Below are 13,161 nucleotides of genomic sequence, written 5' to 3'. Positions count from 1 at the left end.
GGCTCTCACCATGAGAGAGTTAGTCTCTGCTCCACAGCCAGAACCTCATTCTCTACCTGCCCTCCAATTCTAGTTCCCCATGCACTGGCCTGCTGCAGTTTCAGATTGATTTCAGCCTGTTACCTTTTCTGTATGGGCCGTTTCAGCAGCATGGGCTCAGTGGATTTGATTTAAAAACATTCCAGTGAGCCCTTTGCCTCCCCAGCCCCAGAAGAGGTTTTCAGCTTTTCCTCCAGTTCCCAAACAATAGTCCCTTAGTGTCTTATTCTTGTAATGTCCTCCTGTGAGCTGTTCCCTTTTCCCCCTCAGGACTGTGCCCTGCAGGAGATATCTGCGGCTTCAGTGAGCTGGATCAGCCCCTTTCCCTTTGGGGGTGGTACTCCTCAGCTGCAGGAGTGACAGGCATGCTCCACCCCTCCCTTCCCAGGTCTGGTTGGCTGGTTCCACCAGGTGCACCCCTCTAACAGTTTACTGTGCAGACACAAATCCCAGCTTCTGCTGGTCTCTCTGCCCAGTGCACGCCAGGAAGGTGGGAGTCAGTTCAGGGGTCAAAAACTCAAAAACACACAAAGCAACACACAAGCAGAGAGTCTGCCCTTTAAGGTCCCACCGCCTGCACCAAGGCACCCCATGGGAGGTGACCCAAAGTCAGCTCCATGCAGCTCCTTTGCACCGCTGATCTCAGTAAAGCTGGGGCGGCTCCACGCACCACCACGGCACCCCTCAGGACTGGTCCAAAATCCCAGACTCTCCCCACTGGGAGCTCAGGGCAGGAGGGCTCTACTCCGCTTCCCCATGCCATACAGATTAAATGCTTTCTGGGGCTCAACTCAATGCCTTACAGGAAGGCAGAGGGTCCCTGCATGTGGCTGCTCAGTGCAAACCTCTGGTCCCTTAGTACTCAGGTTCTACACACTTTGGGAGAGCCTTTCCTATGGTCAGCACTCTGAGAATTAGACACCAGTTGCAGCTGCCATTAGAAGCTTTGTTTTGCTAGGAATGTGCTGTCCCCTCCTCGGGCACACTACTCCCCATGTCTCCCTCTGCCCTCTGTGTGAGGCATTCCTTCCCTTCTCCTCTGCTCAGGGTTTGGGATCCCCGCTTTTAGAGGCTGGTCCACACTCCTGAGGGGAGGGAACTTTGCAGCCTCTAAGCCTCGGAGCTCACAGCCAAGCACAGGCTTCAGGGGGGACTCCCCCTTCTTACCAGACCCTATGATGTTTCTTCAGTGCTCTCTACTCGCAATATGTCTACTCAGGTATGTTTCTCTGGTTTTTCCAAGCTGGTTACGTAGTATTTTAGGAGTAAGTCAAGCCTGTGGCTGGGAGCAGGGGCACTCTGTTGCTTCTCACAGTGCCGCCATCTTCCCTCTCCCTACAGTTGCTCTTAATATACATTTTATCAAAACTATGAAAGTATTTCAATTGTGAGTAGTCATTTTGGAGCACGAGGCAGCAGGTGAGTTTGATGGAGCAATAGCACCGAAGGAGACAGTTCTCTGGTGACCTTGGAGCTTCCGTGCTCACCCTGAACTACCTGCCTTCAAGTGAAGAAGCCCTTTCCAACCTCTTGAAGTCACTGGTATTTCTGGTGGTATTGGTATGTGCAGTCAAACCAAATCAGACTTTGCTGTCTTGGATGATGTGAGTGTCGGTAAATGGAAGACACATGGTACTGGGAGGGTGCTGAATATTGGTGAATGAAGGACAAGTTGGGAATAAATTTGGAGAGACAAAGAGCTATGAAATGGAGGTGAATGAGCAGCAGAATGGAGTGAATGTAAGTAGTGTGGGGCAGAGTGAGGAAGTAACTATGCATTAGATTGTGCCTAATCTGAAATTATGGATGAGACTGAGTAAATGATGGGAAAATGAGACCGGTCTAAGTGACAAATAGTTCAAGTGGAAGCAGGCTGTGAGTGAATGGGGTAATGAAAGGTGGTAAATGCGAATGGAATTGATAATTCATTAGAGTTTATATGAATACTAAGGATTACAGTGTGAAAGAATGATGGTTTATGAGGCACAGTATGAGTAAAGAGAGGTGAGTTTTGGGGGAAGTTAGGAGTGAATGGAGGCAATGTAGGGCAGAGAGGGAAGAATGAGGTGAACAAGGGACATAATAAGAAGGAATGGAGATGAATCCATGGTAAAATGTGAATTAGGTTGAGCTTGAGTGGGGATACTATGAGGGGAAGGAGAGTGGCAAAAAGTGAATGAGAGGGAGGCTGGGATTAGATAAGGGCAATGCAGGGCAGTGTTTTAGGGATGTACAAGGATCCCAGTGTGAATCAGCCCAAGTGAATGACCTAAAGTGTGTGCATGAATGGAAGTAATGTTGGGCAGGGTGAAAGAGGATGGAAGTAAAGGACAGAGGAAGGTGAGTAACTGGATATTGTGAGGCAAAGGGAGAGGGGATGAAGGTCCATTCACATGGCCCAGAATGAGTAAGGTAGAGAAAATGGGGCCCAATGTGAGCAAAAGTGGTGAATTCAAGGCAGAGTGTGACTGAATGGGGGTACTGTGAGGCAGAGTGGGAGCAACCACACTTGAATCAGGAGTAGAATGGAAGTGATAAATGGAAATAGAGGTTACAGTAGGAGTGAATTTAAATGAATGAGATAATGAAAAGCAGAGTGAGAGTAAATGGAGGCCATGAAGAGAAAACTGAGAAAAAATGGAGGTGACCAAGCACCTCCATCCTCTTTTATAGAGTAGGTATACCTAAGTAACTTGAGCTAGTGTTTAGGACTAATACAGGACACAGGTCCAGGAAATGGTGGTTATTTGGGAATTGCCGCAGTCCAGCCGCAGCAGGAGTCATGAGTCCCGAAGGTGGGCAAGGCACTGGCGCTGGGAGACAGAAGACTACACGACTCGGGGGGCGGGGGGGTGTGACACTGTTCCACTTTATTGAGAATTAACGTAATCTTTTATACTTTCTTTTTGGCTATGATTACATTTCTGTGGTTAGTAAAGCAGGGAATACTACTCATAGGTTAAACAATACAAGTTTTGATTTCATCAGAATGGAACAATTTTGACTTTTATTTTTTAGAATAGAGGAGAAAGGAAAAATCAGTGATCTATAAAGTGATAGATGTGGCTTTGTCTGCAGTAGCAATATATTGGCTTGTGAAACAGATATTTTATATAATATTTACCTGGGGTTACTACTGACTTTTCTTGTGGTTATATTTTAACTACGGACCTATTCATAAGTTATTATATTCTTCTTGCCATTTTCTTCTAAGAAAAGAGTGCCTTTTGCCATAGCTATTGATTAACTGCTTAAGAATGCTTTTCTTTTGTTCCTTTGGGAGCAAGCACCAGCATGCCCGCTGCCTTGCCAAGCGTTTCATGAAGGGCAAGTTCTCATATGGAACGTGCATTCCATTTACATTAACTATTCTGATACCGTTCTCATTGTAAGCACCTGTATAAGGCAGAGGAGGGTCTGGTAGTCTTTTCATACTGTAAGCCCTTTTAGGGGGATGCCACAATTTGCCATTTATTCTATATGCTACCCAGGGTGGTCCTTGTACAGTAGGCAAGGGGCAATGGACTTTTTCTTGTCCTCGACTAATTTTGCATCCATAGGCGGAGGCACTTGAGTATAGGCTGGCTGCATGAGCTCAGCTTTCTCTAGTTCTTCCATAAATTCCTTATTGGGGGCACCAGGGGGGATTTTCCTAGCTTCTTCTAATAACAATTTGTTAAAGCATCCAGCACATGTGGTAGTGACTGGACTTGGGGAAATCGAGATAACTTCAGAAGTGATTTTTAGGGACACATCATTATTTGCCATTCCCAGGTTAGTTATTGACTTAACGACCCAAAATCCCCCTCCAAGGAGGAGAAGAGAGATTCTCATTAAGCCAATTACTCCCACCCACATGCCATGTCCTCTCCCCAGAAGACGCCTTCCGTGAAGCCTCTTCTCCACATCCGGACCTTGTCAGACGACATGGTTGGAAGAGGATACGGCAGGGAATAGCATTAAAGAGAACAGAGGTGAAGAAGGGGAAGAGAGAGAATAAGAGAGAAAATTAAGTCCAGGGTCAATGAACAAAGCTGAAGGATGGGCCACATGAGAGAAAACAGGAGTTGTCTGATGCAGGGTCAGGAAATGGAGGTAAAAGTAGGAAATGAGTGTAAGAGTGAATGGAGGTGGAGAAGGAATATGATGTGAGATAATTTGGTTAATGGTAAGTAGAGAGTTACGGAATTGCAGTAATATGAGGCCCAGTGTGAATGAATATTAGTGGATGAGAGGCAGTGTAAGAGAATGGGGAATAAAAGGTAGAATGAGAATGGAGGTGAAAAAGCAGTAGAGTGTGTTTACATGTAATATAATACATATAATATGTAACTTGGAGCAGAGTGTGATTGAATGGGGGTAAAGTGGGACAGATTCCAGTAAATTAGGGTGGAACAGGACACAATAAGTGAAAGAGGTGATGAGAATAAGTAAATGGAGGTAATGGGGGCAGAGGGTGATGGTGTGGTGGTCATATTTTGCAAAGAATGAAGAATTCGAGGTGGTGTAAGCACAGTGTAGTGAATAGAGCCAACTAAGCAGAATGGAAGTGGTGGAGGTGATGAGGGGCAGAGTGAATGGAAAAGGAAGTAACCAAGTGCTGGAGAATGATTCACAGTAGAATGGAACAGTGATAAGAAATGTAGGGAAATGTGGGCTGAGTGTGATTCCTGTCTGTCCTTTTTGTGTCCCCAGCCGCCCTCTCTCTCTGTCTCTTTCTGGCATCTTAGTGTCTTCCTGTTTTTGTCTCCTTCCATATCTGTGTATACATCAGTGTCTTTCTCCTGTGTGTGTGTGCACGTGTGTGTGTGTGTGTGTGTGTGTGTGTGTGTGTGTGTGTGTGTAACAGCTGGCATTGAGGAAAATGGTGAGGTGTCTAGCCCTCTGGCTTATGTGTTCCAGAATCTATCACTTAGGTCTTTGCTCATAGAGCCCAGAGTTCCAGAATACCCTAGTTCTGAACACTGCATAGTGAGTCTGGAGCAAGGAGTCTGCTAGGAAGGCCTGTGGGAGTCATAATGCAAACCTGGGGCACTGTGGTGATGACCCTGACCATGCTGATAGATGCCACTGTGGATGCCAAGATCTATGAACGCTGCGACCTGGCTATGAAGCTGGAGAAGGCAGGCCTCAACGGCTTCCAAGGCTATGGCATTGGAGACTGTGAGACCTCAGTTGCCCCATGCCCCACCCACACCCCAAGCCTCCCACCACACTCAGATACAGGTCCTCCTTGTGACTTATTACCTTTCCAGACCAGGGCATGATCCTCTCGGTCACTCCCTGACTGACTGTGATGAGTGGTTTAACTCTGATGTCATTACCATCACCCTCATCTCTACCATCACTACCATCAGTGTCATCACTGCTATTACCATCATGAATACCATCACCACTGCCATCACTGACATCTCACCAAAATCACCAACATTGACATCACTACCAAACCAAAATTATTACCCCCACAACTGTACCCACCCCTCTCCTCCTAACCTTTTCTATTCCCAGAAACCATGCCTACCTACCACCTTCCCTCTACCTGATTCAGGGCTGTGCATGGCACATTATGCGAGTGGCTTTGACACCTCAGTTGTGGACCACAATGTTGATGGCAGCAGTCAATACGGCATTTTCCAGCTGAACTCCGCCTGGTGGTGTGACAACGGTGTTACACCCACCAAGAACCTCTGTCACATGGAATGTCATGGTGAGGCAGCAATGGGGATACCCTGAAGCCCTGCCTGGTCCAACACACAGAGGGCAAAGTTATCTGAGCCATAGTCTCCAGTAACAAGCAGAAAAATGATAGGGAAAGGAGCAGAGTTGCCTGGGCTGTTAGAGACACCACCCTGTATCCTTACCCATGCTGCACTGAAATGTTGTCTAGGTCAGGAGGACTCAGAGCTCCCAAACCTCACCCAGAATGGAGGATTCAGTTTTCTGGGACTCATGAAACAGGAAACTTAGCTCCACATAGAATCAAGGTGATTGTCCTGAATTGGGGTTGAGGTTGTTCAGCCCCTGAAGGAAGAAGCAGGTATCTGGTTGTAGGAACAGAAACAAGGTACCTCTGTGCAGAAAGGAGAGAACTTTCCAGACAGGAGTGTCGTTTTGTTGAGGACAAAATTGAATAGCTGTAGAAGTTGTTCAGGTTTGGCCAAAATGGTGTTTGAGGTTGTCCAAGACAGATCATAATGAACTCTGAGGTTATTTGGGACCAATTTGATGTTGTCCAAGTCCTGCCACAGTGACAGAAGAGGTCACTCAGGATTAGCCAGCTTAAAGATTGAGGTTGTCCACAACTGGCCAAGGCAGAGGTTGAGGTTGTCTAGGACAGGATAACATGAATATGAAGGTTTTTCAATACTAGCTAAAATGAAAGTTAAGGTTGTTCACTTTGAGCTAACATGGAAGTTGAGGTAGTCCAGAATTAGGTAAAATGAAAGTTGAGGACCAATCAACATGGAGGTTGAAGTTATTTATAACCAGTTGAAATGGCAATTGGAAATTGAGACTGTCCAAAAAAAGTCAACATGGAGGTTGAGATCATTAATTAGTCAGAATGGCAATTAAGCCCATCTTGGTCCATCCACCATGATAGTCAAGATCACCTAGGACCAGGCATCATGGTAGTTGAGGTGGAATAGGATTAGCCAACATGGAGATTGAGGTCATTTATATCATAACCAGCCAAAATGGGAGTTGAGGTTATCCAGGACCTGACAACATAGTGTTTAAAGTCACCAGGACTGACCAATCTTTCAGTTGAGTAGCTTTCCCACCAGCTAACATGGTAGTTGAGGTGATGTCAGACCAGCTGCCATTGCAATTGAGATAATTCATAACCACATAAAATGACAGTTTAAGTCATCCAGCACTGGCCTACATGGAGTTTAAGGTTGTCCAGGACTGATCAATATGGTGGTTGAGGTTATTCATAATCAGCCAACATGACAGCCAAGGTCACTTAGGATCAGTCAACATGAGTTAAGGTTGTACAGAACCAGCCGACATGGTAGTTGAGGTAACCAGCTGACAAGTAAGTCAAGGTTATCCAGAATCAGCTAATGTAGTTGTTGATGTTATTCAGGCCCCAAGGGACCCAGAACCCCTGGGCCCTATCTACATACAATGCCACCCTGTCCCCAATGCACCAGATCATTATTTTCCCCTCCTACTCCCAGACCTTCTCAACCGCCATATTCTGGATGACATCTTTTGTGCCAAGCAGGTGGCATCCTCATGGAATGGTATGAATGCCTGGTAAGTTTATGGGAATGGCTTGGACCCTGGGCAGCCCGGTGGCACTCCCACCTCATCAGCCTTTAGCCTGTCCACTTCATCCTCCCTGCCTCCTTCCATTTCCTAGGGGTTCTTGGACCCGGCACTGTCATGGTCATGATTTATCTGAATGGCTCAAGGGGTGTAATATGCGTGCAAAACCTCACACAACGAGAATGACTTCATGATTCATTCCCAAAGACAGAGATTTTCTTTTCTTTCCTTTGGATTTAATAAAGGATGGTACTTGTAAACAATGCAAGAGACCTCTGATGCCTGACCATCTTCATTTTTCCAATGCCTGGAGGTACCCCCATTCAATCACTTCTGTTATATTCAAAGCTCTAACCAGGGGACACCAGATCACTCAGGGTGGTAGGGGATGTGGAGGATAGTGTAGTGATTAAGAGCATAGGTTCTCTTGGGTTCAAATACCATCTCTACCACTTACAAGCTATGTTGCCTTGGGGGAGGCACTTAATATTTCTGTGCCTCAGTTTCTCATCTGTAAAATGAGGATTATAATGACAGTAACTATCTCGTGGGGTTATTGGGAGAATTAAATGAATTAATGTTTATAAATCATTTATATAAAATACTTGGTACAGAAGGCAGTTATTGGGTGGAAGATGGGTGGAGATCATTGTTTTCCCTTAAAAAGTATCACTCTCAGGTGAGGTCACTACAGGGCCTTTAATGAAAGTAGATACAGTCTCTTCAGGAATCTCATTGGGAAATAAAAGTTTGGAGTACTCACATTCTCCCACACCCTCCTACATATTACCATTCTAACTCTCAGCCCCCACTCCCTCTTTCATAATCAGTATCCTAAGTTTCAAATGATAGACTGGAAATTTAGGCCAGGAATTCAATGAACGCACAAGGTAATCATTTCCTTTTATGGAATGCCTGGGTTTACCGTCTGTCTTGAGCAGAGAATTTAGGAATATGAACTTTTCTTTGTGCTGCCAGCCCCATTGAAAGCAGCCACCACCATGAGGAAGCAGTCCTTCATGTCCTTTGTCCTCTTTGGTTGGGGGTGTATACTCAACTACCCAAAACCTTGTTTTCAGTGTTTATTTCATCCAAATTAAACACAGATGATTATTAAGGCAGCTACTTGCCACTGTATGTCAAGGAATTCCCCAAGTCCCTATCCTTAATGCCAAATGGATTTCCCCTCCCTTCAGCCCCAACCATCCTGGATAACCAAATCTCACATTTCCTTGAGGGTCCATAAAGGGTGCCATCACTCTGGGTACCAGTTTCTGAATGTGATAGTTATTCATAAAAAGCAGCAGAAGTAAACTCTGAGGACTTTAAATAACAAGCAAGTTCCTAAAATCTTATCAGGTATTTCTGGGAAGACTGCATGATCAAGCTCAGAAAGAGGGATGGTCCACACCTTGAAACATACCCAAAATCTTGACCATAAAAGAGGCTGGGGCAAAAATACTGTATTATCAATTGTTGCTACTTCTGGAAACTGGATTTGATTCCCCTAGTGTACAGTTCTTTAATTGTTCTGATTACGCTTTCTTTCTAATAATTTATAACATTTATAGTCTATTTATAATCATTGTTCCTTTAGTGGTTATCTTTAAATCTGTAACTTTGTATCCATTGGTAAATCTTTTTTTTTCTTGTAGATGGTACTTATTCCCCATTATGAGAGATGCCAAAACAGCTATTTTTAATAATAAATTTTATTATTTTTTTTCTATAAGAGTTTGGTATTAATGTTGGAATATTTCCCTAATTATTTCCATGGGACTATGTTTATTGAAATTAATTGGGTTTCTGTTTATACTGTGCCAAGATTTACAGTGAGGTTTGACTTTTAGCTGAAGACTCTCATATATTCAAAAGATTCAAGGCTTCAAAAGATTACAGACTTGAACAACCTCACTGATAAAAAAAATAGTCATTCAGCATACACCCATGATAACCAGTACAGAGGCCAAGTTTTTTACATCAGGACTTTGGCTCTTGTTATTCCTTCTGCCTGGAATGTTCTTACCCCAGTATGGCTGGCACCTCATTTTCAGGTCAAAACTCAAAATGTCATGTCCTCAGAAAGGCCCTGCCTGACCACCTTAGCTAAAGCATGATCCCCCACCTCCCCCTTTCCTTTTTCTTTGGCCTTTTCTATGAAAGATTTTCCATTTTCACTCCTTTCACAAAGTTTCTCTTCTCTGAGTTCTTTAATCCATTGTGAGCCTTAACTTCTGGAAGAAGTTTTTTCTCATAGGGTTCCTATCCTATGTGGGTTCTCTGAAGTACGGTGAGTTTTGACTTCTCACTGAAGGCTCTACTACATTTATCACATGTATAGGGTTTCTCTCCTATATGAGTTCTTTGATGTATAACAAGATATGATTTCTAGGAAAAAGCTTTATCACATACATTACACTCACAGGGTTTCTCCCCTGTGTGAACTCTCTGATGAATAATGAGATATGATTTCTGGAAGAAAGCTTTATTACATTTATTGCATTCATAGGATTTCTCAAAATTTTCTCCTGTTCAAACTCTCTGATGTAACATGAGATATGACTTTCAGGAGAAGACTTTTCCATGTACAGTAATCCATCACTTTTTTCTCCTGTATGAATTCTTTGATGAGCACTGAGACTTAGCTTAAGAGTGAAGGCTCTTCACAGTCTGAGCCCATATAAGTTTTCTCTTTTGTATGAGTTCTTTGATGTCTACACAGTGTTGATTTTTCCTTGAAGGATTTGCCACATTTATTACATTCATATGGTTTTCCTCCTGTGTGTGTTCTCTGGTGTAGATTGAAGTGTGCCTTTTAATTGAAGGTTTTCTCACACTCAGAACATTCTTCTGCCCTGCCTGGGGTAGCTCAGTGGTTGAGCATCGACCTAGGATCCAGGCAATCGGGGTTCAATTCCCAGCCAGGGCACATGCCTGGGTTGTGGGCTTGATCCCCAGTTGAGGGCATGCAGGAGGCAGCCAATCAATGACTCTCTCATCATTGATGTTTCTATCTCTCTCTCTCCCTCTCCTTTCCTCTCTCTGAAATCAATAAAGATTTTTTTTTTTTTTTTAAAAGAACATTCTTCTGTGTGAGTTCTCTGATGTATAATGAACTTTGAAGGATTTGCCACATTCATTACATTCAAAGGTTTGTCTCCTGTATGCATTCTCTGAGGTACACTGAGGTGTGCCTTCTTGTTGAAGGCTTTTCTGGATTCTGCACATTCATAGGGTTTCTCTCCTGCTTGAGTGATCTGATGAGCAGTAAGAAGTGAATTCTTTCTTTTCTTATTTAATTTTTTTATTGTTGACACTATTGCAGATGTCCCCCATTCTCCCCCCCCTTTGCCCACCTCCACCCAGCCCTTGCACTCCCTTTCTTGACCCCACTACACTATTGTCTGTGTCCATGGGCTATGTGTATATGTTTGTTTTTTTTTTGTTAATCCTCACCCGAGGATATTTTTCCAATTGGTTTTTAGAGAGAGTGGAAGGGAGGGAGGGAGGGGAGGGAGGGAGGGAGAGAGGGAGGGAGGGGAGACAGAGAGAGAGAAACATCAATGTGAGAGACAAGATTGGTTGCCTCCCACATGCACCCCTACTGGAGCCAGAGATCGAACCTGCAACCCAGGTACATGTCGGAAATCAAACCTGCAACCCTTTGGTCTGCGGGCTGACACTCTAACCATTGAGCAAAACCAGCCAGCGCTGCATATATGTTCTTTAGCTAATCCCTTCACCTCCTTTTATCCAGTCATCCCTACTACCCCTCCCCTCTGACATTTGTCAGTCTGTTCCATTACATTTGTCAGTCTGTGGTTCTATTTTGTTTGTCAGTTTATTTTGTTCATTAGAGTCTACATATTACTGAGATCATAAGGCATTTGTCTTTCTCTGACTGGCTTATTTTACTTAGCATAATAATCTCCAGGTGCATCCATGCTGTCACAAAGGGTAAGAGATCCTTCTTTTTCACAGCTGCATAGTATTCCATTGTGTAAATGTACCATAGCTTTTTTTGTCCACTCATCTACAGATGGGCACTTGGGCTGTCTCCAGATCTTGGCTATTGAAATAATGCTGCTATGAACATAGGGGTGCATACATTCTTTTGAATTAGTGTTACAGGATTCTTCAGATTTATACCCAGAAGTAGGATGGCTGGGTCAAAAGGCACTTTGATTGATTGATTGATTCATTCATTCATTCATTCATTCATTCATTCACTTTAATTTATCTTTGTTGTTGAAAGTATTACAGATGTCTCCCCTTTTTTCCCCATTGTCCCCCCTTCTCCCCACTCCTGTCCCCTCCCCAGGCCTTCACCCCACTATTGTCTGTGTCCATGGGTTATGTATGAAAGCATATAAGTTCTTGGGTTGATCTCTTCCCTCTCCCCACCTCTCTCCCCTCTGAGAATCCTCAGTCTACTGCATGCTTCTATGTCTCTGGATTTATTTTGTTTGTCAGTTTATTTTGTTCATTAGATTCCACATGTAAATGAGATCATGTGATACTTGTCTTTCTCTGACTGGCAGTTCCAATTTTAATTTTTGAGGGAACTCCATACTGTTTTCCACAGTGGCTGCACCAGTCTGCATTCCCACCAGCAGTGTACTAGGGTCCCCTTTTCTCCACATCCTTGTCAGATCTTGTTTTTTGTTGATTTATTGATAGTAGCCATTCTGACAGGTATGAGTTGATACCTCATTGTAGTTTTAATTTACATCTCCCTCATGATTGACGATGGTGAGAATTTTTTCATGAGCTTATGGGCCATGTGTATATCTTCTTTGGAAAAATGTCCTTTCAAATCTTTTGCCTGTTAAATGGATTTTTGTCTTTTTACTGTCAAGTTATGAGTTCTTTATATATTCTGGATACCAAACTAAAATCTGAAATAAAATCTCTCTTGAATGACCTTGAAACTAGGCTTCTGTTACCTCTTCCACCATCAAGGCCCTTGTGATTTTACCTTGAACTAGGGCTACTGTTGTTTTCCACATCAATACCTCACTGGTAGAGATCTTGAATCCTGGAACTTTCCTAACTGTTCCACCATCAGCACTCCTCTCTTCTGAATTCAAACTTCAGCTTCTTTAAGTTATTCTACTGTCAGTGCTCAGCTGGTTGAAATTCAGCCTGGGTGTAGGTTAACTCTTCCACAATCATTGCCCCTGTGGTCTTGAGATCAAACCTGAGCTTTATTAATTATTGCATCATCAGTGCCTTTCTGGACCATCAGTGGGCTCTGGATTGTCCTTGTTCTTTGTTAACTAGTCCATTATTAAAACTTCTCTGTTATTTCAAATATTTCAGTTATCCTTTGCTTTGTAATAAACAACCACAAAAGTTAGTGACTTAAAACAACGATCACTTATTATTTTTAAGGTTTCTGAGGGTTTACTGAGCAATTTCTCTGGTATTCTCTCCTGAGCTCACACATGCAACTACAGTCGACTGTAAGGTCGAAGATGGCCTCTCTCATATGTCTGGGACTTCACTTGAGATGGCTAAAATGACTAGGATGGCTGAGCCTCTCCTTTCCACTTGAATTTTCATTCTGGTTTTCTTCGTGATGAAGAGTTCTATGAGGTGAAGGTAGAAGCTACAAACCTCAAGCTCTTGAGGTTTGGCTCATAATAAGCATAACATCACTTCTGACAGATCCAAGAACACACTTGACCAATATTGGTCAAATCAAGTCACAAGGACAGCCCGATGTAAGAATGGGAAGAGCTGCAAAGGATTTTGGCCATTTTAACTTACTACATGTGACAAAGAAACAAAGCCCCTGCTAACCTTTCTAATATCAATACCCATCTGATCTAGATTTCAAATCAA

At 43.5% G+C, this 13,161-nt stretch overlaps 1 protein-coding gene and 1 pseudogene across 1 annotated transcript; one reads left to right on the top strand and one right to left on the bottom strand.

Moving 5' to 3' along the window:
- The first annotated feature begins 5,057 nt into the window (after positions 1–5,057).
- On the top strand, positions 5,058–7,508 carry LOC107541353 (sperm acrosome-associated protein 5-like). The gene is made up of 4 exons (XM_016218380.1): positions 5,058–5,202; positions 5,588–5,746; positions 7,224–7,302; positions 7,409–7,508. The coding sequence occupies exons 1-4, from the start codon at positions 5,058–5,060 to the stop codon at positions 7,506–7,508; spliced, it is 483 nt and encodes a 160-aa protein (XP_016073866.1).
- A 2,194-nt stretch (positions 7,509–9,702) lies between these two features.
- Positions 9,703–13,161, bottom strand: part of ZNF630 (zinc finger protein 630) — a 29,762-nt pseudogene continuing 26,303 nt past the window's right edge.

This window comes from Miniopterus natalensis, chromosome X (assembly GCF_054644295.1).
Source record: "Miniopterus natalensis isolate mMinNat1 chromosome X, mMinNat1.hap1, whole genome shotgun sequence".
Taxonomy (NCBI): domain Eukaryota; kingdom Metazoa; phylum Chordata; class Mammalia; order Chiroptera; family Miniopteridae; genus Miniopterus; species Miniopterus natalensis.
The sequence above is the reverse complement of the archived record's forward strand: the minus strand, read 5'-3'. Positions and strand labels throughout refer to the sequence as shown.